The sequence below is a fragment of the Mustelus asterias genome, chromosome 7 (genome assembly GCF_964213995.1).
Source record: "Mustelus asterias chromosome 7, sMusAst1.hap1.1, whole genome shotgun sequence".
NCBI lineage: Eukaryota > Metazoa > Chordata > Chondrichthyes > Carcharhiniformes > Triakidae > Mustelus > Mustelus asterias.
In genome coordinates this window covers 18,048,555-18,074,017 of record NC_135807.1, presented here as the reverse complement: position 1 = coordinate 18,074,017, position 25,463 = coordinate 18,048,555, and the positions used below count along the sequence as shown (strand labels likewise).

Sequence of the window (25,463 nt, the reverse complement as noted above, 5' to 3'; positions counted from 1 at the left end):
ATTTGAGGATTTCCTATACACATTCATGCTTATTTTTAACAAAACCAAGGGGTACAGCTTTCCCACAGTTGTCCCAGGACCATATTGAAAAGGGTACCCCAGATCTCTACAGGATTCCATAAGGTTTGGACCTGCTCCTACCAGGTCTAATTTGTGCAGGTTGTGTTTCACATGTGTAGGTTAGACGGCAGTGGGGGTGGCAGCTGCCTCCTTGCACCGCACACGGGCAACTTATGCCTGGGGCCCATTCCTCCTGTCAAGGTGCCATGTTCGAGGGTAAGACTTCCTTGGAATTCGGCCTCTTCCACCATTTTCACGATGATGGAGAGGTCCTGGTTATTGCGAAATCCTGGTCAAAATGGCTGATTTATCTCAGAAAACATTGGAACTGCACAGTTGATGTAGGTCACTGTAATGTTAACCTGTCTTGTCCCTGATGCTGACTACTGACCAGAATTGCTTCATCCACACTTTTCATTTCAACTTTTCATTTTAACCAGAAGGATGTGGAAGCTTTGGAGAGAGTGTAAAGAAGGTTCACCAGGATGTTACCTGGTCTCGAGGGTGTTGGCTATAAGCAGAGGCTGAATAAACTAGGATTGTTTTCACTGGAAAGACGGAGGCTGAGGGAAGACCTGATAGAGGTCTACAAAATTATGAGAGACATAGACAGGGTGGATAGTCAGAGGCTTTTTCCCCAGGGTGGAAGTGTCCATTACAAGGGGGCACAGGTTCAAGGTGAGAGGGGGAAAGTTTAAGGGAGATGTGCGGGGGAGATTTTTCACGCAGAGAGAGTGGGTGCCTGGAACGCACTGCCAGAGGAGATGGTGGAAGCTGGCACATTAGCAACATTTAAGAGGCATCTGGATGGGTCCATGAATAGGGAAGGAATAGAGGGATATGGACCAAGTAAGGGCAGAAGGTTTTTTTTAGTTTAGTTAGGACATCATGATTGGCACAGGCTTGGAGGGTTGAAGGGCCTGTTCCTGAGCTGTACTTTTCTTTGTTCTTTGATATTTGATTATCTCTCAATATATTGACTGTAACTAACCTTCACAGGAAAGCTGGAGTGCAAAAGTGCTGGTACAGAGGCAGATTCATTTGACAGTCTGGAATGTGAAAAATGTATTTTTTCTGAAGCTCAGCATTACTGTAGAATGTGGCTGGAAGTATCTGTCAGAGGCTGTTTTCCCATTTGCTGAAATGTTAGATAGAAACTTCTAGAAGCACAAGATCTTACAGTAAGAAATTGAATTCAAATGAATGGGACTTTTTTTTCCCTGGAGCGTAGGGGGATGAGGGGTGACCTTTTAAAGGTTTATAAAATCATGAGGGGCGTGGATAAGGTGAATAGCCACGATATTTTCCCCAGGATAGCGGAGTCCAAACCTAGAGGGCATAGGTTTAAGGTGAGAGGGGAAAGATTTAAAAGGGACCCGAGGGGCAACTTTTTCACACAGAGGGTGGGGCGTATGTGGAATGAGTTGCCAGAGAGGTGGTAGAGGCGGGTACAGTTACAACATTTAAAATACATTTGGAGAGGTACACGGATGGGAAAGGTTTAGAGGGAAATGGGCCAAACGCAGGCAAATGAGACTAGTTCAGTTTAGGAAATCTGGTCGGCATGGACGAGTTGGGCCGAAGGGCCTGTTTCCGTGCTGTAAACCTCTATGACTCTATGAAATGTACTGATGAATAATACAATAGACAATATTCTGGTTTCCAATATCTGGCTTGTAATACATTGAAAGGGTGCTGTGGTGTAATGTTATACAGACAGCTTCCTGTACAACTAGTCTTTGAGGATTAAAGGATGTTTGACGTGGATCAGAACTTCTGCCTGTCTCTGTTTGATAATGAAATTTGAAGGATCTTTGTCCACTGCTCCCACTTTATTACTGTACAGAACCGCTGACAGCTGGGAGATTTGTGTGTGGAGAAAGCCAATTATTTTTAATAGTAGGGATTATGCTCCAGCAATGGGGGAGGGAAGGGATTGTTTTGAAGATAACCCTATGGTAGTTGTAGGATAAAGATTAAAGGAAGCTTCGTTATAGAAAAACTGACAATTTATGAAGCTCCGCAAACTCTGAAGATCTCAGTGGGTGATTGTGTCACATCATCGACATTTAGCACGACGCATAGCCTCATGGGAAATGACACAGGCTTGGCCATTGAATGAGGTCTGCTGTGTTTAAGTGTGAATCCAGTGTCACAACCCACGTTCTTAGCAGCTGGGAGCTGCTCAAGGCGATATAATGATGCCACTGTCTGGGGCATTCAGCCTGTGGAGATTTTAAAGTCTGTCAGCTTTCCACAAAGGTTAACCCGCTTCAGTCAGTGTCTCAAAACTTCGACCGGAGCTGGACCCTGTCATATGCTACACCAGCACATTAATACTCCGCACAAAACCAGTCACTATTGCAAACAATTATATTGTTGGCACATTTCTGTTCAGAGGTTTGGGCCTGCAATCTCAGTGCTTTGTGCAGTATTGTTAGTGTGTTGCACTCTATCTAACGCAGCAAGACTGAACTAGGTCACGGGTGGATTGCATCACCCACTCTCTGTGGCTGTCCACTTCCACTTCTGTAAAGTTAAGTAAAGTAAAAGTAAAGTTTATTTATTAGTGTCACACTTAGGCTTGCATTAACACTGCAATGAAGTTATTGTGAAAATCTCCTCGTCGCCATACTCCGGCGCCTGTTCGGGTACACCGAGGGAGAATTTAGCACGGCCAATGCACCTAACCAACGCATCTTTCAGACATGGGAGGAAACCAGAGCACCCGAAGGAAACCCACGCAGACACAGGGAGAACGTGCAGACTCCACACAGACAGTGACCCAAGCCAGGAATTGAACCAGGGTCCCTGGCGCTGTGAGGCAGCAGAGTTAACCACTGTGTCACCGTGCCGCCCCTAACCTGTTGTGGAAGAGGTATTGATTCTGAAACATAAGTAAGCATTTGTCTCCTTGAGAGCAAAGAAGGGAGCAGTAAGCGCAGCACTTTGACTCGGTGGTTAGCGGCACAGTGGTTAGCACTGCTGCCTCACAGCGCCAGGGACCCGGGTTCAATTCCGACCTTGGATCACTGTCTGTGCAGAGTTGGCACATTCTCCCCGTGTCTGCATGGGTTTCCTCCGGGTGCTCGGTTTCCGCCCATAGTCCAAAGATGTGCAGTTTAGATGGATTGACCATGCTAAATTACCCCTTAGGGGCGAATGTTCCTGTTCCACCCGCCACAGGAATCGTAGCGGGCAAGGGGTGGACCATGGAAATGTTCGTTGACCTCGGGCAGGATTTTCCAGTTCCGGGGCGAGTGCAGCTGGAAAATCCCGCCCTTAGTGTCCCAAGATGTGTCGGTTAGATGGGATTATCCGTGGTGAGCGTGTGGGGCTAAAGGGATGGGGTGGGGCAGAGGGTTTGAGTAAAATACTCTGTCAGACAGTCGGTGCAGACTCGATGGGCTGAATGGCTTCTCCTGCACAGTAGGGGTTCTATGACTGAACTCTCCACAAGGAAGCGCTTACCAATCCTGTCTCTTTCAGGGCCTCACTGTAACAGAGTCATGAACTTCCTGGTTAGGTTTCTCTGAGATAGACAGTCACAATAATGACCTGAGGTTTTCGGACGAGGGCGATAACACTGATTTAATTGAAGCAGATTTTTTTCAGCCTCTTATTATTTTGCTTGTAAGATTTGGCCCTTTGCCTCTGCCAGCCTAAAGCTTAAAGAATGATGACACATTCCAACCGCGATGCACATATAAAGAACTCTTGTCACAGTTTCCAGCACTTCAACCACACTTGCAGCACTGGAAACAAAAGTTGGCAGGATTTTACCTTTCGCAGCAGCATCCGGACGATACATGTGGGAAGGAAATGTTAAACATTCACTAAACCTTTCGAAACTTTCTTTCAAAAAAAGAAAAGGTTGCATTTGAGTAGTGCTTTGCAAGGCCGCCAGATATCTGGACCCAGTGAAGTACTCTTTCAAATGTAGTCGCAGTTGTAATGTTGGAAACGTGGCAGTGAGTTTGTGCACAGCAAGCTCCCGCTGACAGCAACGCGGTCCTCTGTTTTTGTGATGTTAACTGAGAGATAAATATTGGCCAGGACACCGGAGAGAATTAGAATCATAGAATCTGCGGCACAGCGGCAGGCGTTTTGGCCCAAACTGGTCCATGCCAACCAAACTGCCCATCTAAGGTAACCCCATTTGCCTGTATTTGGTCCATATCCCTCTAAACCTTTCCTATCCATGTATCTGTCCAAATGCCTTTTAAATGTTGTCAATGTCCCTGTCTCAACCCCTTCCCCCGGCAGCTCATTCCACATACCTACCACCCTCTGTGTAAAAAAGTTGCTCCTCAGGTTCCCATTAATTCTTCCCCCTCTTAACTTAAACCTCTGCCCTCTCGTTCTCGATTCCCCAACCCTGGGAAAAAGACTGAGTACATTCACCCTATCCATGCCTCTCTTGATCTTATACACCTCTATAAGAGGTCTCCTACACTCTAAAGACAAAAGTCCTATAACTCAGTCCCTTGAGTCCTGCCAACATCCTTGTAAATCTCTTCTGCACTCTCTCCAGTTTAATAGCATCTTTCCTGTAGCAAGGCGCCCAAAACTGAACACAATACTCCAGGTGTGGCCTCACTAACGTCCTGTACAACTGCAACATAACTTCCCAACTTCGATACTCAATGCCCTGACTGATGAAGGCCAGCATGCCAAAAGCCTTCTTCACTGCCCTACTCTTCTTGGGGATGGTGCCCATGGGAGCAGGCAGGTGAGTCCACAATTTGGCATCTCATCTGAAAGATGGCTCCTCCAACAGTGCAGCACTCCCTCAGTCCTGCATTGGAACGGGGACAAGTGAAACTTTAGGCTTCTCGTGCTTTCGAGCTGTAAATTTGCAGTCTTGAGGTCAGGCCAGTATAATGTGAGGTAGGCTTGATGGACCAGCTGGTCTCTCCCCTATTCTTCAATCTTGTATTTGTTTTGTATGTTATTTTCTTTTGGGACGTAGGTACAGCTTTAACAGTGGTTGCTGTTTCCATGACGATCATCGTCAAAAAGAGCTTGGGTGAAAAAGTGTAACTAGAGACATGATAGTGGCCTACCAACAAGGTTCAGTGATAGGGAAAAGCCTGTCACAGAGAAGAATGGAACTGAAACAATAATAGTGAAGTGAGATGAAGTGGAGGTTCCAGTGGTTAAAAAGCATCTGCCAGCAGGATTAACAGGAGAGGACATTATTTTTTATTCATTCGTGAGACGTGGGTGCCGCTGGCCAGCATTTATTACCCATCCCTTGAAAAGGGTGATGGTGATACAACTGAATGTCTCACTTGGCCATTTCAGAGGGCGGTTGAGAGTCAACCACATTGCTGTGGCTCTGGAGTCACATGTAGGCCAGACCAGGTAAGGACAGCAGATTTCCTTCCCTAAAGGACATTAGCGAACCAGATGGGTTTTCCGACAATCGAGAATAGTTTCATGGTCATCAGTAGATTCTTAATTCCAGATTTTTTTTATTGAATTCAAATTCAACCGTCTGCCGTGGTGGGATTCATGTAAACAACTGCAAAGGTTCAGGCAAAGGATTGGTTATAGACTGGAACTTATCTGGGAAGTGTAACTGGTAAACTGAAGAGTAAAGAACTGGATTTGCTTATTCCAATCAGGAAAGGAATTTGGGCAGCAGGTGAGGTGATGAAGATACCGATCTCCCGGACAAAGCCAGGGCCGGAATTCTCCGTCCGTTCACACTGACGGGATTCTCTGGTCCTGCCAGCGGTTTCCCGGTGATGTAGGGTGACTTCAGTGGGAATTCCCATTGACAGAGGCGGGATCAGAAGATCCCATCACCAGCGAGCGGCCAAGGTGTGCAGGTCACCACAGAACAGTGGGATAGCCTTCACACAACTTTCCCTATTTCTTTTATCATGATGCTGATGCAGTTGAGATTGACGGTCAGGCGACCTCAAATGGGCGGCACGGTGACACTGCTGCCTCACAGCGCCAGGGACCCGGGTTCGATTCCCGGTTTGGGTCACTGTGTGGAGTTTGCACACTCTCCCCATGTCTGCGTGGGTTTCCTCCGGGTGCTCCAGTTTCCTCCCACAGACCAAAGATGTGTGGGTTAGGTGCATTGTCTATGTTAAATTGCCCCTTAGTGACCCGGGATGTGCAGGTTAGAGGGATTAGTGAGGTAAATAAGTGGGATTACGGGGATAAGGCCTAGGTGGGATTGTGGTCGGTGCAGGCTCGATGGGCTGAATGGCCTCCTTCTGCACTGTAGAGTTTCCATGATTCTATGACCTCATCTCTGCTGCGATCCACTAATCATGGCCGCCTGAGTTTCTGTAAAAATCATTTCCAATTGAAAATCCGGATTTCCGCAGAGTTGGACCATCTCAGGAGACCTTTAAAAATGGAAAGTGGGATCAGATTCTGAGGCTTCGGCACTTTTTGCCAGCACTGATCAAGGGTGCGGGCAACTCACCCCCACACCCATCATTCCACCCTTGTTGGATCTTCCATTGCAGAGGTGGGCAGTTCAAACCTCAACTCTCCACCCTGCACTTATTGTCGAATTGGGTCACTTTCATGAGTATATGTGGCTCACGATACCTTACAGCAGCTGTGACTCATCAGTAAAACACAGACCCAATCCAACAGCTTTATAAGGCTCTGGTCAGACCAGCTTTGGAGTATCGTGAGCAATTCTGGGCCCTGGTGAGGGTCCAGAGGAGGTTCAGAGAAGCATAACGTATGAAGAGCGTCTGAGGACTCTGGGTCTGTACTCGATGGAGTTTAGAAGGATGAGGGGGGAATCTCATTGAAACTTACAGAATATTGAAAGGCCTGGATAGAGTGGACGTGGGGAAGATGTATCCATTAGTGGGAGAGACTGGGATCCGAGGGCACAGCCTCAGAGTAAAGAGTTTAGAACCGAGATGAAGAGGAATTTCTTCAGCCAGAGGGTGATGAATGTGTGAAATTCATTGCGGCAGAGGGCTGTGGAGGCCAGGTCATTGAATGTATTTAAGACAGAGATAGATAGGTTCTTGATAGGTAAGGGGTTCAAAGGTTACGGGGAAAAGGTGGGAGAATGCGATTGAGAAACTCATCAGCCATGATTGACTGGCAGCGCAGATGCGCCGAATGGCCTAATTCTGCTCTTATATCTTATGGTCTAAAAAGAATCAGTTCTTTCAGTTTGAATAGCTAGATGGTGAATTATAAATTAGATGTGTTTTTACTATAATGATTGATTACAGGACTTTGTCCTGCAACAGTAAGTTGACCATTACGTTGACCAGCATAGTGTAAGTGTTAAGACCCAGTGGAGTACTCTTCCCATTGGAAAAACACTCCCCCACATTCAAAACTGAAGTGCATTATGATCTGATGTGATTTAAATTTGAAACTAAAACTTCTGCAGCTTTCACCCTTTGAAAAGCAATGTGTTTGTTTGCGTGCGTGAATGTTAAACTACCATTCCAGAAAGAAAAAAACAGTAAAATGGGGAAATAAGAATACTCATCCAAAATAATAATATATGTAAATTACACAGGGCAGAATCTTGTTGCGGCCTGGGGGGGGGGGGGGGGGGGGGGGGGGGGTCTACCACCCAGAGAGATGGCGAGAGAGCCACGCTGCCTCCTCCCAGGAAGGCCCATTGAACCACAAGGCAATCAGGCAGTAGGTCAGGCTGGTGACCCCTGGAGTCCAGACCCTGGGTGAGAGACTTCCCTACCCAGAGCTGCCGGCCACCAAAGGCTGGTAATTCTTGTGCTCAGCAGCACTGCAGGGGAGGCCATGGTCCCAGGATCACGGGACTACCGAGGCCGCAGGTGAGTAATGTGGTGGGCAAAGGGGAGGGGGCTGTTCATAAAAATCATCATAGAATCCCTACAGTGCAGAAGGAGGCCATTCGACCCATCGAGTCTGCACTGACAACAATCCCACCCAGGTCCTATCCCCGTAATTCCACATACTTACTCTGCTAATCCCTCTAACCTACGCATCCTAGGACACTAAGGGACAATTTAGCATGGCCAATTCACCTAACCCGCACATCTTTGGATATGGGAGGAAACCGGAGCACCCAAAGGCAACCCACGCAGACACGGGGAGAACGTGCAGACTCCACAGACAGTGACCCAAGCCGGGAATGGAACCCAGGTCCCTGGAGCTGTGAGGCAGCAGTGCTAACCACTGTGCCACTGTGCCACCCCCAGGAGGAGGTGAGGGTTCAGGGAAGAGGGTGCAGGCAGATCAGCCCCACCCCCCCACCCCACCTTCCCGATGCTCAGTCCCTCAGTGAAGGCACTGATTGACTTTGATCAGTGCTACAGTGAAAAGGCAGGGGAATGGCACAGTCATAATGCTCTTTTGGAGAGACAGCACCGATATGATGGGCTGAATAGCCTCCTTCTGCACCGTAATAATTCTGTGATTGAGGGGACCAGCCCGCTCATCCCACTCTCTCAGGAGCTGACAGGTGTCCCGCACAGGCCCACTTGCGTCTGAGTTAATCCAAGCGACAGTGAGATGAGGCCCATCAGTGGTCATTAATTGGCCATTTTAGAGCCTCAATAGGAGGCAGGCAGGAGGATTGATGATGGACCTTCCCATCCAGAAATTAATCTGGTGGAGACGGGAAGATGAGAGGGTTCTGGTCGGCCACCACCCCGCCTAAGGCGCCTGGGCGGCACGGTGGCACAGTGGTTAGCACTGCTGCCTCACAACGCCAGGGACCTGGGTTCAATTCCTGGCTTGGATCGCTATCTGTGCAGAGTCTGCACATTCTCCCCATGTCTGCGTGGGTTTCCTCTGGGTACTCCGGTTCCCTCCCACTGTCCAAAAGATGTGCTGGTTAGGTGCATTGGCCATGCTAAATTCTCCCTCAGTGTAACCGAACAGGCGCCAGAGTGTAGTGACTAAGAGATTTTCGCAGTAACTTATTGTAGTGTTAATGTAAGCCTACTTGTGACACTAATAAATAAACTTTAAACTAATTAACTGTTCGCCTCCAAGCTCGCCACCAGCAAGAGCAGAAGATTCCAGCCATAATATCTCTTGTGCCTTTAAATTGGGCAGACTAATTTCTGGGTAAGGTTTATGGTCATTTCTAAATGTAGAAGTGTGGTATTGGAATAAGATCCTCTCTTTCTGAATAGGGATTTTCACAGTAACTTCATTGCAGTGTTAATATAACTTGTGACTCATAAATAAACTTTAACTTTTAACTTCTGTGGTTTGTGATGATGGGGCTTTCATTATTCGCTGTTACAAAACATTCATTTTCATCAGCCATGGAGAAAATCTCATTGGGCCTTGAACCTCGATCGCATGCCTTCCTCTGCCCCTCATCCTGTCCTGATGAAGCATGACAATCTCCAATTTAGCTCTTGCTACAAAGCAGTGATTACAGTCGGGTAGCGAGTAACACTTTGAGCATGAGAGAGGGTCCTCATTACATCCTGCCAGCCGCTGGGTACTGGGCTCCTCTGAAGTTAGCTCCTGCAGCTGCTCCAGTACTGCTGCCCGGAATGCAGGACACTGCAGAGGTCAGTGCATGGATACCAGACTTGTTAGTGTCCTATGCTCTTGGGGCAACAAAGCAGTGCTGATTCATCTGCAGACCATTACGCCATCATGCCACATTCTCGACAGCTGCCTCCATCTCATTTTCAGCTGTTACAACAATTGCCTGTGAGAAACCACCCTCTTGTGTTCCTAATGCAGTTTCAGCCCAAACCCTGGAAAGGAGAAGGCCATTTCACTGACCAACCGGAGCCAGTGCTGGAGGCCTTCGGACAATGTCCGCCGTGCGAGAGCCCTCACAGTCGTCGCTCGCAAGGCCACAGGCCTTTCCTGGAATCCGAGAAACAGCCACGCAGAGAACACGCCGCCTCCTTTGCTCGGCAGGAAGGTAACAGGTTCCCCGCTCCTCCAAATTTGTTCCTTGATGCCTTGTCACTTGACTCATTGGGTGATACCGAGGGCCCTCAGCCTTGCAGCTTGGAAAGCAAGAGGAAAACGTTTGCAATCTGCCTTGGCGAGGTTAGTCCGAAGTACGGCTTCAGCCAGTCGGAATCTGCTGTCAACGGGATATTGATATGTGGCTGTACTGACAAATGCACCATTTAATTCACAGAGATTTGGTATCATTTACAGCACCCTTCTGGTAAAATGCATGCTGTGATATTTTGCCAAGTTTGTCAATTGGACGCATTTGGTAATTGGGGGCGAGATCTTCCAGCTGTACACACACCGGCGGGATTTTCCAGTCAGGCCAATGGCGCACCGGCACCATGGGTTTCCCGGTGGCATGGGCTGGATTCAATGGGCAATCCCATTGACAAGTTTCTCAGTTAGATTATAGACTCTGCTAGGTTTCCATGTTACAGGGAAATGTGTAATCTGTAATACAGCAGCATCTTAACGTCAACTGACCAAAGGATGGGAATGGAGGGATATGGTCCCCGGAAGGGTAGGGGGTTTTAGTTCAGTCGGACAGCATGGTCGGTGCAGGCTTGGAGGGCCGAAGGGCCTGTTCCTGTGCTGTGATTTTCTTTGTTCTTTGTTCTCCTTCAAAGAACAATAAACAGTACAGCACAGGAACAGGCCCTTCGGCCCTCCAAGCCTATGCCAACACATGATGCCTTTCTAAGCTAAAGGCCCTTTGCCTCTATGGGGCCCGTAGCTCTCTATTCCCTGCCTATTCCGGTATCTGTCAAGATGCCTCTTAAACGTTATATCTGCTTCTACCACCTCCTCGGGCAGCACATTCCAGGCAGTTACCACCATCTGTGCAGAAACATAGACAAAAGGTGCAGGAGTAGGCCATTCGGCCCTTCAAGCCTGCTCCACCATTCAATATGATCCTGGCTGATCAGGAACCTTCTGTATCCAACCCCCACTTTCTCTCCGTACCCCTTGATCCCTTTAGCCACAAGGGTCACATCCAGTTCCCCCCTTGAACATATTTAACAAAGTGGCCCCATCAGCTTTCTGTGGTAGAGAAGTCCCCAGGTTTACAACTCTCTGAGTAAAGAGGTTCTTCCTCATCTCAGTCCTGAATGACTCACCTTTATACTGAGACTGTGACCCCTAGTTCTGCACTTCCCCAACATTGGGAACATTCTTCCCACATCTAGCCTGTCCAGTCCCATCAGGATTTTATATATTAAAAAAACCTGTCCCTCACATCTCCTTTAAACTTTCCCCCTTTTATCTTAAACCCATGTCCCCTAGTAATTGACATTTCTATCCTGGGAAAATCATAGAATCCCCAGAAAGAGGTCTTTTGGCCCATCGAGTCTGCACCGACCACAATCCCACCCAGGCCCCATTCCCGCAACCGCACACATTTACCCCGCTAATCCCCCTGGCACACAGGTCAATTTAGCATGGCCAATCAGCCTAACCCGCACACTTTTGGACTGGGGGAGGAAACTGGAACACCCAGAGGAAACCCGCGCAGACACGGGGAGAATGTGCAAACTCCACACAGACAGTGACCCAAGGCCAGAATTGAACCCGGGTCCCTGGCACTGTGAGGCAGCAGCGCTAACCACTGCCAGCAAGCCACCCTAAAAGATTCTGACTATCCATTCTATCCACACCTCTCATAATTTTGTAAACTTCTATCAGGTTACCCCTCAGCCTCCTTCAATGGAGCAAGGCAAAACTGACTTTTTATAATGATTTTAAGCCACTACCAGTAGACCAGTGCTGTCTTCATTAACGTGACACATTTCTGGCATTCAGACAGCAGTGAACAAAGCTCTGTTTATGTGTGTGCATAGAGAGAGATCCACATTTCCTAAGCACCAGGAGCTACAGGAAAAGTACCTCTGGGGAATGGGGATGAGAAAAATATCAGCCATGATTGAATGGCAGAGCAGACTCGATGGGCCGAGTGGCCTAATTCTGCTCCTATGTCTTATGGTTTTATGGTCTCTGCTGGAGGAGATGCATGGCTGGGAATGCTGAAACTTTGCAGCAGACAGCTCAATTTTAATTTGAGGAAAAGGTTTTTCCCTTCAAAGAAGCACAAGTTGTCTTTTCCCAAAGGAGGGAATAATTGTTCCATCTGCGCTGCAGCACACAAGGCTGTTTGTCCCAGAGTATCCGCTCTGGAATTCTAATACACTGAGCTCAATAACATGATTTTTTTTTTAAATGTGCAGCAGGGTTTTGCACTGGGCAGTAAAGTCAGAGCAGCTTGCTGCCAGGAGGGCATTGTGCCACCCACTTCCTACCATCAAGATCTGAGGGAGAAATTTGTCCCCATCGAGTCTGTTCATTGGGCATAAAATGCAGCTTGGTGGCACCAAATCCTGGGCATAATCAGCCTTGCCCACTCATCCTCTAGAAGTGCATTATCCACCTAATTGGCAGCCTCCATTTGCAAGCACGCAAGACACTTGCATTTGGCACAGTAATTAGCACTGCTGCCTCACAGCGCCAGGGACCCGGGTTCGATTCCTGGATTGGGTCACTGTCTGTGCGGAGTCTGCACGTTCTCCCCGTGTCTGCGTGGGTTTCCTCCGGGTGCTCCGGTTTCCTCCCACAGTCCAAAAACATGCTGGTTAGGTGCATTGGCCATGCTAAATTCTCCCTCAGTGTACCCGAACAGGCACCGGAGTGTGGCGACTAGGGGATTTTCACAGTAACTTCATTGCAGTAAGCCAACTTGTGACACTAATAAATAAACTTTAAAAAAAGAATAGATATTTGGCTCTCTATGAACATGCTGATTGGTGGGGGATCATCTGCGTCAGAGCCTCAGTGCCAATTTTGATACAAGCTCCACAAACCACACTCAGTTTTTCCCAGATCTATGACAGCCACACCAGCGTCTTTGAACAGACACTGGAGGCTAAGTATGAAGGGCCAAGTCTCTCCTCACTTTAATTCAATCTAGAGCTCACCTGCCTAGTTTCATAGTAGTGCCACAGGCCCAATGATGGCCCATGTTCACCCCCTCCCCTCCGAGAGGCCAATCCCAGCGCCTAAGGCAGCCATTTCACAATCATTTGAGCTAAGTTGCAAGGCCGGAGTACACCTGCAGCTGGCTGGAGTCACGGAGAGGAAGCCCAGTCCAGCGGAAGTCTTGGGCCTTCTATCATCAGGCACAAACTGGAGAGGCATTACGGGCGGCATGGTGGCACAGTGGTTAGCACTGCTGCCAGGGATGTACTTCTGAGGCTGTATAAGGCTCTGGTCAGACCCCATTTAGAGTATTGTGAGCAGTTTTGGGCCCCATATCTAAGGAAGGATCTGCTGGCCTTGGAAAGGGTCCAGAGGAGATTCACAAGAATGATCCCTGGAATGAAGAGCTTGTCGTATGAGGAACAGTTGAGGACTCTGGATATGTTCTCGTTGGAGTTTATAAAGATGAGGGGGGGATCTTACTGAAACTCACAGGATACTGCGAGGCCTGGATAGAGTGGACGTGGAGAGGATGTTTCCACTAGTAGATAAACTAGAACCAGAGGGCACAATCTCAGGCTAAAGGGACGATTCTTTAAAACAGAGATAGAAGAACAAAGAAAATTACAGCACGAGAACAGGCCCTTCAGCCCTCCAAGCCTGCACCGACCATGCTGCCCGACTTAACTAAAAACCCCTACCCTTCCGGGGACCATATCCCTCTATTCCCATCCTATTCATGTATTTGTCAAGACGCCCCTTAAAAGTCACTACCGTATCCGCTTCCACTACCTCCCCCGGCAACGAGTTCCAGGCACCCACCACCCTCTGTGTAAAAAATCTGCCTTGTACATCTCCTTTAAACTTTGCCCCTCGCACCTTAAACCTACGCCCCCTAGTAATTGACTCTTCCACCCTTGGAAAAAGCTTCTGACTGTCCAGATGAGGAGGAATTTCTTCAGCCAGAGAGTGGTGAATCTGTGGAACTCTTTGCTGCAGAAGGCTGTGGGGGCCAGGTCATTGAGTGTCTTTAAGACAGAGATAGGTAGGTTCTTAATGAATAAGGGGATCAGGGGTTATGGGAAAAAGGCAGGAGAATGGGGATGGGGAAAAGGCAGGAGAATGGGGATGAGAAAAATATCAGCCATGATTGAATGGCAGAGCAGACTCGATGGGCCGAGTGACCTAATTCTGCTCCTATGTCTTATGGTTTCACAGCGCAGGAACCTGGTTCGATTCCTGGCTTGGGCCACTGTCTGTGTGGAGTTTGCACATTCTCCCCGTGTCCACGTGGGTTTCCTCCAGGTGCTCCGGTTTCCTCCCACAATCGAAAGATGTGCAGGTTAGGTGCATTGGCCATGCTAAATTGCCCCTTAGTGTCAGTGGGATTAGTGGGGTAAATACGTGGGATTATGGGGAATAGGGCCTGGGTGGGATTGTGGTGGGTGCAGACTCGATGGGCCGAATGGCCTCTTTCTGCACTGTAGGATTCTATGATTCTATGAATTGGGAACTAATTCCCATAAATTCTTGTATTTTTGATCAGAAACAAATTTTCTTATTTTGTGGCCAGTGTTGGTTGGTTAAAGACGCTGGGCGGGATTTTCCGGTCGTGTTTGGCCTCAAGACCAGAAATTCCCACCTGAGCTCAACGGACCTTTAGGTGGTCCACCGAATTTTCCGTCCCGCCCGCTACGATTCCCACGGCGGGCGGGATGGGAAATTTCCAGCCATCATTTCTTATTTTAAATCTTACTTTCCAAGAATGTTGACTGCAAATTCCACAGCGAAAAAAATCGAGGCTCCTCTTTAACTTCACACAATGGGCTTTTGTTGTATTAACTGAGGATAGAGTGGGGGGAGAGCATAAGCTGAAGCACGTTGCCTTTGCAAGCTGTCCCTGGTGTAGCCTCAGCAAGAACTGGTAAAACTCAGACAAGGGGACCTGCTGCTCCTGTGAGCTGCGACAGCAATGGACTAGGATGATGAACTGCATTTTAATCAGAGTCTCGACTGGGACTCAGACATGGTACACTCTGCTAGCGTTTACTGTATCTCGACGCGGTGCTTCACAGTGACAGCTGCTCCATCTCTCGAGCGGGGGAAGAGATAACTCCACCTCGAGGGGAGTGAGGGAAAGTTATCGCTATTTAGCTAAACTTTAAACTTTTTTTTTAAATTATGGCTCACCAGATCGAGGTTTTTCTATGCCAGCCATGCTCTTCCAGTCATTTTTCTTTGGGAGTTTATGGCTGGAGTTGCCACGTTACAAGCGGGATTCTCCGACCTCATCCATGGCGGGACCCACCGTGTCACGCGCAGTCTGTCTTTTTAAATCCAATATGCCCATGTGCAGTAGCAAAAATGTATTATCTTTTGGTTGAAATCTTTGCACCCATCCATGTTTCAGGCCAATCAGTCACTCTTTCAGAATGACGATAAAGAACAACACAGCACAGGAAGAGGCCCTTCGGCCCACCAAGCCTGCGCCAATACGCAGTTTCTATCCCTCTGTTCACCTCCCGTTCATGTGACTATCAAGATACACCTTGAGCGTTACTAACGTGCCTGCTTCCACCACCTCCACTGGCAGTGCGTTCCAGGCACCCAACACCCTCTGTATGAAAAACTTTCCCCGCACGTCTCCCCTAAGCGTACGCCCTCTGACCTTAAACCAGTGCCTTCTCATAATTGACCCTTCCACTCTGGGAAAAAGCCTCTGTGACTATCCACCCTATCTATGCCTCTCATAATTTTGTAGACCTCTATCAGGTCACCTCACAGCCTCCGTCTTTCCAGTGAAAACAATCCGAGTTTATCCAACCTCTCCTCATACCTAAAAACCCTCCAGACCAAGCAACATCCTGGTAAACCTTCTTTGCTTTTGGTAATACGAGCTAGGGATCCGAATTTAGCTAGTTTCAGTCATTTTTCTTTGGGGATTTATGGTTGAACTTGCCACATTACGAGCGGGATTCTCCGACCTCACCCGTGGTGGGACCTATTGCGAGCAAGAACGGGAAATTTGGCGTTTCAGCCAAAACTCCATTTGCTTTCGGCAGCACCGGAGAATCTCCACCACGAATGAGGGGGGGAAGATTTGGGCCTTCAATGATTTGGGCATGCCTTGGAAAATCGGTCCCATCATTGCTTTTCTCCAGTTTCTCATCTGAATCTCACTCCTCGGCAACATCATCCCAAAACATTGCATCTACGTCGGAAGTGCCGATGATACCCAGCTTTCAGCCTGCCCGCTCCCATAGCTATCTTTCACAACTCAAGTCATAGTTCAACTAAACTCTAACAGTGAGAAAAGCTTTGGTTGCCCTCAGTAATTCAGCATGTCCCAGCCTCTTTATAGGTTCGAGCTAGCACTGCTCAGCCTCGATCGATATCCTCATCCCTGCACTGAGATCCAACACCCAAACCCAATTGATTACCAAGACTGCTCGTATCCACCTCTGACATGTTGCCCATCTGTGCACCCAGTAGCACAGTGGTTAGCACTGCTGCCTCACAGCACCAGGGACCCGGGTTCGATGCCCAGCTTGGGTCACTGTCTGTGCGGAGTCTGCCCATTCTCCCCGTGTCTGTGTGGATTTTCTCTGGGTGCTCCGGTTTCCTCTCACAGTCTGAAAGACGTGCTGGATAGGTGAATTGGCCATGCTAAATTCTCCCTCAGTGTACCCAAACAGGCACCAGAGTGTGGCAACTCGGGAATTTTCACAGTAACTTCATTGCAGTGTTAGTGTAAGCCTACTTGTGACACGAATAAATAAAAAACCCATTTCGACTGAAATCTTCACCTACACCATTGTCACCCTCAGATATCTTTTCCAATGCCCTCCTTGCTGACCTTTTGAATTTCATTTTACATAAACTCCAAATCAGCCAGAATTCCATTCTCCATAGAAATGGAATGGAAAATCTGCACAAATCCTTCACATGTATTGACCTTGGCTTCGCTTCCATTGGCTCATTGTGCTTTCAAATACGTGAAGTCCTTCCATGATTCTGCCCTGTGTTAAATTTTCAGCCATTTAAACAGTGTCTCTGACCATCGCCAGACTGGTCACCCCTTACTTTAACATTAGTATCAGTGCCTTCTGAGAGAGGCAAGGGAGGAAATTGCTGGGGCCTTGAGAGAAATCTTTGAATCCTCACTGGCTACAGGCGAGGTCCCAGAGGATTAGAGAATAGCCAAAGTTGTTCCTTTGGTTAAGAAGGGTAGCAAGAATAATCCAGGTAATTACAGGCCGGTGAGCCTTACATCAGTGGCAGGGAAATTATTAGAGAGGATTCTTCGAGACAGGATTTATTCCCACTTGGAAATAAGTGGACGTATTAGTGAGAGGCAACATGGTTTTGTGAAGGGGAGGTCGTGTCTCACAAACTTGATCGAGTTTTGAGAGGAAGTGACGAAGATGATTGATGAGGGTAGGGCAGTGGATGTTGTCAACGTTGACTTCAGTAAGGCCTTTGACAAGGTCCCTCATGGCAGACTGGTGCAGAAGGTGAAGTCGCTTGGGATCAGAGGTGAGCTGGCAAGGTGGATACAAAACTGTCTCAGTCAAAGAAGACAGAGGGTAGCAGTGGAAGGGTGCGTTTCTGAATGGAGGGCTGTGACAAGTGGCGTTCCTCAGGGATCAGTGCTGGGACCTTTGCTGTTTGTAATACATATAAATGATTTGGAGGAAAATGTAACTGGTTTGATTAGTAAGTTTGCGGACGACACAAAGATTGGTGGATTTGCGGATAGCGATGAGGACTATCAGAGCATTCAGCAGGATATAGATCAGTTGGAGACTTGGGCGGAGAGATGGCAGATGGAGTTTAATCGGGACAAATGTGAGGTATGCATTTTGGAAGGTCTAATACAGATAGGAAATGTACAGTAAATGACAGAAGCCTTAAGAGTATTGATAGGCAAAGGGATCTGAGTACACAGGTCACTGAAAGTGGCAATGCAGGTGGAGAAGGTAGTCAAGAAGGCATACGGCATGCTTGCCTTCATCGGCGGGGCATTGAGTTTAAAAATTGGCAAGTCATGTTGCAGCTTTATAGAACCTTAGTTAGGCCGCACTTGGAATATAGTGTTCAATTCTGGTCACCACACTCCCAGAAGGATGTGGAGGCTTTGGAGAGGGTACAGAAAAGATTTACCAGGATGTTGCTTGGTATGGAGGGCATTAGCTATGAGGAGAGGTTGGAGAAACTTGGTTTGTTCTCACTGGAGCGACGGAGGTTGAGGGGAGACCTGATAGAAGTCTACAAGATTATGAGAGGCATGGACAGAGTGGATAGTCAGAAGCTTTTTCCCAGGGTGGAAGAGTCAATTACTAGGGGGCACAGGTTTAAGGTGCGAGGGGCAAGGTTTCAAGGAGATGTACGAGGCAGATGTTTTACACAGAGAGTACTGGGTGCCTGGAACTCGTTGCCGGGGGAGGTAGTGGAAGTGGATACGGTAGTGACTTTTAAGGGGCGTCTTGACAAATACATGAACAGGATGGGAATAGAGGGATACAGTCCGCGGAAGGGTAGGGGGTTTTAGTTCAGTCGGGCAGCATGGTCAGTGCAGGCTTGGAGGGCTGAACGGCCTGTTCCTGTGCTGTAATATTCTTTGTTCTACTGAGCTGTAAGGCTCATAGAAAGGGTTAGCATGTGATTGGGTATAATACTGGCCACACTGTGATGTAAATAAATGCTTGACCCAGGTCTAGAGGGCAGTCTTGCACTGTACAGAGACGTGTAGATCATCATAGAATCCGTACAGTGCAGAAGGAGGCCATTTGGCCCATCGAGGCTGCATCGACAACAAACTCACCGAGGCCCTATCCCCGAAACCCCACATATTTGCCCTGCTAGTCCCTCTAACATACACATCCCGGGACACTAATGGGAAATTTAGCATGGCCAATTAACCTAACTTGCACATCTTTGGAGTGTGGGAGGAAACAGGAGCACCCGGAGGAAACCCACGCAGACACGGGGAGAACATGCAAACTCCGCACAGACAGTCTCCCAGGCCGGGAATCGAACCCAGGTCCCTGGAGCTGTGAGGCAGCAGTGCTAACCACTGTGTCACCGTGCCGCCCCAGCACAGCGACAGCTCCTAGCTTAGACCTTATTATATATGTCCATAGTAATGAGTAGCTAACAAAACATTCTGTCAAACTTTACAAGGCTCATCAAGAGGCTTATTGAATTGCGCACATCTTCCAACATGGTAGCAGCTATTGGAACAACCTAAAATCTCACAGAAGCTTGAGAAGAATTGTAAAACCTGGAAGATTGAAAAAGCAGGATTCTGATCTGGTGAAAAACAGCAGAAGGAGTTTTGCGGAAGGAGATCGCCAGAGAAGCACTCCAGAACAGGATTGGGAACAGAAGGCACAAATAAAACTCCACACTGCAGCAGAAACTCCATTAAGCCCCATGGAGGTCCAGCTACAATACCCAATGAGTGCCGTCAGAAGATCGAGCACTTCATGTATCTTTCCCGCTCTACAGATAGTTCATTAAAATCAACCTTGTGGGTCATATGCCTGCCCTTCAGCTGATCTAATCCTCTTTAGGCCAGATGCCCAACTCTACTCAACTGGATGGCACAGTGGTTAGCACTGCTGCCTCACAGCGCCAGGGACCCAGGTTCGATTCCCGGCTCGGGTCACTGTCTGTGTGGAGTCTGCACATTCTCCCCGTGTCTGCATGGGTTTCCTCTCACAGTCCAAAAGACGTGCTGCTTAGGTGCATTGTCCATGCTAAATTCTCCCTCAGTGTATCTGAACAGGCGCCGGAGTGTGGCGACGAGGGGATTTTCACAGTAACTTCATTGCAGTGTTAATGTAAGCCTACTTGTGACACTAATGAATAAAACTTTAACTCTAAGGTGCCTTGAACAGCTTTGTGACGTTAAATGCACGACACAAGTTGTTTAGACATTTGCCTCAGGCGAAGAGCTAAAAGGTGTGAAGTGAGGAATACAACTTTCAAACTGTTTCTCCAGCGCTAATTATATCATCAAAGTAATCAATGTAAAGCTAAACTGATGTGGAGATGCCGGCGTTGGACTGGGGTAAACACAGTAAGAAGTTTAACAACACCAGGTTAAAGTCCAACAGGTTTATTTGGTAGCAAAAGCCACACAAGCTTTCGAGGCTCTGAGCCCCTTCTTCAGGTGAGTGGGAATTCTGTTCACAAACAGAACTTATAAGACACAGACTCAATTTACATGAATAATGGTTGGAATGCGAATACTTACAACTAATCCAGTCTTTAAGAAACAAAACAATGGGAGTGGAGAGAGCATCAAGACAGGCTAAAAAGATGTGTATTGTCTCCAGACAAGACAGCCAGTGAAACTCTGCAGGTCCACGCAACTGTGGGAGTTACAAATAGTGTGACATAAATTCTGATTCTAGGATCGCATGATAAAGACTCAGGAGGAAAAAAGCAGAAATATTTATGTGAAATAGTGTGACATAAACCCAATATCCCGGTTGAGGCCGTCCTTGTGTGTGCGGAACCTGGCTATCAGTTTCTGCTCCGCGACTCTGCGCTGTCGTGTGTCGCGAAGCTAAACTGACCCAATAATAAGTTAGAAATGTGTTTCGGCTGATCTGAGTATTTAATGCAGTGTGACTAAGCAGCTGATAATATTGTCGTTAAAGACATACATTGTGTTGTGGTGATGCTGCCTTCCTTTGTTTCTCAGTGAGTATGAAAGATCAGCCTCTCCTGGGCATTTGTAAATCACTTGCAGAGCTGCTTCATAAGGAGATTGGAGCAGCACGGTGGCACAGTGGTTAGCACTGCTGCCTCACAGCGCCAGGGACCCGGGTTCGATTCCCGGCTTGGGTCACTGTCTGTGCAGAGTCTGCACATTCTCCCTGTGCCTGCGTGGGTTTCCTCCGGGTGCCGCATTGTCCTTCCACACTCCAAAGATGTGCAAGTTAGGTGGATTGGCCATGCTAAATGGTCTTAGTGTCAGGGGGACTAACTAGAGTAAATATATGGGGTTATGGGGATAGGACTTGGGTGGGATTGTGGTCGGTACATACTCAATGGGCCGAATGGTCTCCTTCTGCACTGTAGGGATTTTGTGATACCATTTGACACACTGCTCTTGAAGCAAGTTTGAAACTTCTCTGGAGTGTGATTAGTGAAGTTTTTATATTAGGCAGCGTAACAATAGGGTGTAATGGTGCAGAGTCAATGCAGTGTCACAAAATACAGCTCTGTGTAACATGCAGAGTGCTTCTTTCCATTTTACAGGCTCTGAATGAAATATGTGAGACCAAGGACACGGCTGAGTTCCAGGAAAAAGAGACTCGGAAAGCAAATCTTCAGAGGTACACGATCCTATTTTGTTGCGTAATGTTCAATTAGTGCCTGCTGGCTCCCTGAGCAATCTTTAACTCTTCCTCCGTGTACAGTTCATCTCTGTTGCTCTGGGCTCGGGCTGAATAATGAACTGGCAGTGACTCCCACAGTTAAGCATCTGCAGGCATCAGGTGAGAGTATCATAGAATACAATCAGAATCCTTACAGTACAGAAGTCTGCACTGACTCTCTGATAGAGTGTCTTACACAGGCCCATCACTCAGCCCTATCCCCGCGAACCCACACATTCCCCATGGCTAATCCATCTCACCTGCACATCTTGGGAAACTAAGGGGCAATTCAGCATGGCCAATCCGCCTAACCCGCACATCTTTAGACTGTGGGAGGAAACCGGAGCACCCGGAGGAAACCCACGCAGACACTGGGAGAACGTGCAAACTCCACACAGACAGTGACCCGAGGCGGGAATCGAAGCCAGCTGCAAGACAATAGTGCTAACCACTGTGCTACCGTGCCGTCTCAATGGATTCAGCTGGGATGCCCTGTATGGGGTAAGGTAAAACACAAGCACCCACTAGGTCATCATTACTGAGACCAGCTTTACAATTTCAGATTCTTAATTGATTCCTCCACCATCCTGTCAAAATGGGGCTGTCAAAAAATCCTGTCAAGATTAAGAACGCTATAAAAAACGAATGAATTACCACCTTGCTGCCTCTGACTTTTATCCTGTTTCCATTTTAGTCCCAGCTGGGAAATGGTTACCATCTGATACCACCACAGCTGCCACCACAAACAGCAGGCAAAATGGAAAAAGGAGCAATGGTATTTATATAGTGCCTGACCCAACCACAGGGTGTCCCAAAGTATCTTCTAGCCAATGAAATACTTCAGAAGTGTAGTCACCGTTGTAATGTCAGGCATGATATACTTAGAAGTTCTATACCATTTTAGAACTCAAATAGATAACGTTTGCTGGGCTTGCGTTTTTTTATTCCTCCATGGGGTGTGGGCATTGCCAGCATTTGTTGCCCATCCCTAGTTGCCCTTGAACTATGTGGCTTGCCACACCATTTCACAGGGTAGCTAAGAGCAACCATAGCTGTGGCTCTGGAGTCACATGTAGGCCAGACCAGATAAGGACAGCAGATTTCCCCGTCCCCTTTCACCACCGGGGTTTCTCGACTCAATTAGCAACAATGGTCACATGAAGAAGCAGTTGTAGGTCACCGTGAATCATTTCCTTCCTGAAGAGAGGGAGGAGGTTTTGAGTAAAAGAGACAGGCTTGACGGACTATTTGGTCTTTTCCTGTCCACCAATATTGAATGTTCGTCAGGGAAAATAAAGTATATTTGTGATTAATTTATTTCCTTCCCTAAAGGAGATTAGAGACCCAGATGGGTTTTTCCGTCAGTTGGCAATGATTTTGCTGAGACTACATTTTCTATTCCAGATTATCAGTTGAATTTAGATTCCACCTGCTGCCATGGTGGGATTTGAAACCCTGGCCCCAGGACACCAGCCTGTGCTGTGGGATTACTCCACCCCACGCCCTGTGGAACTCTATACAGGGTAGTTTAACCAGCGGAACATAAAGGGATCACTGGAGGCTGCTTGAGTGGTTTTATGGATTTTGGTGGAATCTAGGGGAGCATAAATGCATATTCTAGCCCCTCACAAATCTTACTCCCTGATGTTTGAGGTTCTTGAAGAATCCCATTCTCCCTCCTCACCTGGCACAACCACCTAACCCTCCCCTTTAATTTGAAGCAGCAACACGGTGGCACAGTGGTTAGCATTGCTGCCTCACAGCGCCAGGGATCCAGGTTCAATTCCCAGCTTGGGTCACTGTCTGTGTGGAGTTTGCACGTTCTCCCCGTGTCTGCATGGGTTTCCTCTGGGTGCTCCGGTTTCCTCCGTGTTGATTATGAGGAGAGACTGAGCAGATTGCGTTTGTATTCTTTGGAATTTAGAAGGCTGAGGGGGGAAAGTGTAGAGACCTATAAGATAATGAAGGAGCTGGATAGGGTAGAGGTGGAGAGATTCTTTCCACTTAGAAAGGAAGCTAGAACTAGAGGGCACAGCCTCAAAATAAAGGGGGGTCAGTTTAGGACAGAGTTGAGGAGGAACTTCTTCTCTCAGAGGGTGGTGAATCTCTGGAATTCTCTGCCCACTGAAGTGGTGGAGGCTACCTCGTTGAATATGTTTAAATCACGGATAGATGGATTCCTGATTGGTAAAGGAATTAGGGGTTATAGGGATCAGGCGGGCAAGTGGAACTGATCCACTTCAGATCAGCTATGATCTTATTGAATGTTGGGGCAGGCTCGAGGGGCTAGATGGCCTACTCCTGCTCCTATTTCTTATGTTCTTATGTTCTCCCACCGAAAGATGTACTGGTTAGGTGCATTGGCCATGCTAAATTCTCCCTCAGTGTACCCGAACAGGCACCAGAGTGTGGCGATTAGGGATCTTCACAGTAACTTCATTGCAGTGTTAATGTAAGCCTACTTGTGACAAATAATAAATAAACTTAAACTTAAGTGGCCATCCCAGCTCTGGGGGAAATTGGGGGATTTACTCCACTCCCTTCCCCATCCAATACCAGGATTTCTCGACTCAATTAGTAATAATGTTCACATCAAGAATCTGTTGGAAGTTGCCGTGAATCAGTTCCTTCCTGAAGAGAGGGGGAAAGAGCTGAGAGAAAGAGACAGGCTTGACAGATTAATTGGTCTTTTCCTGTCCACCAATATTGAATATTTGTAAGGGAAAATAAAGTGTATTTGTGGTGAATGTATTTTTGGGGTTGTCTCATTTCTTTGACAGCAGCTGAAGCAATAGATGGTTCTTCCATCTCAAGTGTTCCTGTCATCATTCACTCCATTCAACCCATTGTGATTAGATTGGGGAAGATAATATTTAGATCTGAAAAGAGGTTTACATTCCAGCCTTATTCCAGACCTGAATGCCAAAACATGAATCCAGCTGACAGACTTAGTGCTCAATGGAATCATAGAATCCTACAATGCAGAAGGAGGCCATTCGGCCCATCAAGTCTGCACTGACCACAATCCCACCCAGGCCCTATCCCCATAACCCCATGCATTTAACCCAGCTAGCCCCCCCGACACTATGGGGCAATTTCGCACAGCCAATGCACCTAACCCGCACATCTATGGACTGTGGGAGGAAACCGGAGCACCCAGAGGAAACCCACACAGACACGGGGAGAATGTGCAAACTCTACACAGACAGTGACCCAAGCCGGGAATCAAACCCGGGTCCTTGGCGCTGTGAGGCAGCAGTGCTAACCACTGTGCCACCGTGCCGCCCAAAATCTGCATTAATCTACATTAATTCCAGGTCAAATGGAGGGAGTTATTTTTTTTTATTCATTCACCGCTGGCTGAAGCAGTATTTGTTGCCCCTTGAACTCAGTGGCTTGCTGGGCCATTTCAGAGTCAACCACATTGCTGTGGCTCTGGAGTCACATGTAGGCCAGACCAGGTAAGATTGGCAGATTTCCTTCCCTAAAGGATACTAGTGAACCAGATGAGTTTTTAAGACCATCAGTTTATAGCCATCATTAGACTTTTTATTCCTAATTTTTATTGATTTCAAATTTCACTATCCCCAGGTCCCTAAAGCTATATCCTGGATCTCTATATTACTATGGGGAGGTGATGGCCTAGTGGTATTATCGCAAAACTATTAATCCAGAAACTCAGCTACTGTTCTGGGGGCCCGGGTTCAAATCCCGTCACAGCAGATGGTGGAATTTGAATTCAGTAAAAAAATATCTGCAATTAAGAATCTACTGATGACCACGAAACCATTGTCGATTGTCGGAAAAACCCATCTGGGTCACTAATGTCCTTTAGGAAAGAAATCTGCCGTCCTTACCTGGTCTGGCCTACATGTCACTCCAGAGCCACTACAATGTGGTTGACTCTCAATTGCCCTCAGGCAACTAGGGATGGGCAATATAGGCTGACCAGCCAGCGATGCCCCTATCCCATAAATGAATTTTTTTTAAAACTAGCCCAGTGACAATATCACTCTCCTAATGTTGTTTAAAATAAGTGGAGGTTCTCAACAACTATCACACTTCCTACCTCCTACTGCAGCTCCCCCCTCCATTACACACACATCCCCACCC

At 47.6% G+C, this 25,463-nt stretch overlaps 1 protein-coding gene across 2 annotated transcripts in view; it reads left to right on the top strand.

Annotated features, from left to right (window-relative positions):
• The window catches only part of mtcl1 (microtubule crosslinking factor 1), a 233,074-nt gene that overhangs the window by 181,097 nt on the left and 26,514 nt on the right, over positions 1-25,463 (top strand). For both annotated transcript variants that reach the window (XM_078215726.1, XM_078215727.1), the window contains exon 12: positions 21,232-21,308. In XM_078215726.1, the coding sequence (XP_078071852.1) occupies positions 21,232-21,308 (77 nt within the window). The remainder of the gene's footprint in view (positions 1-21,231; positions 21,309-25,463) is intronic.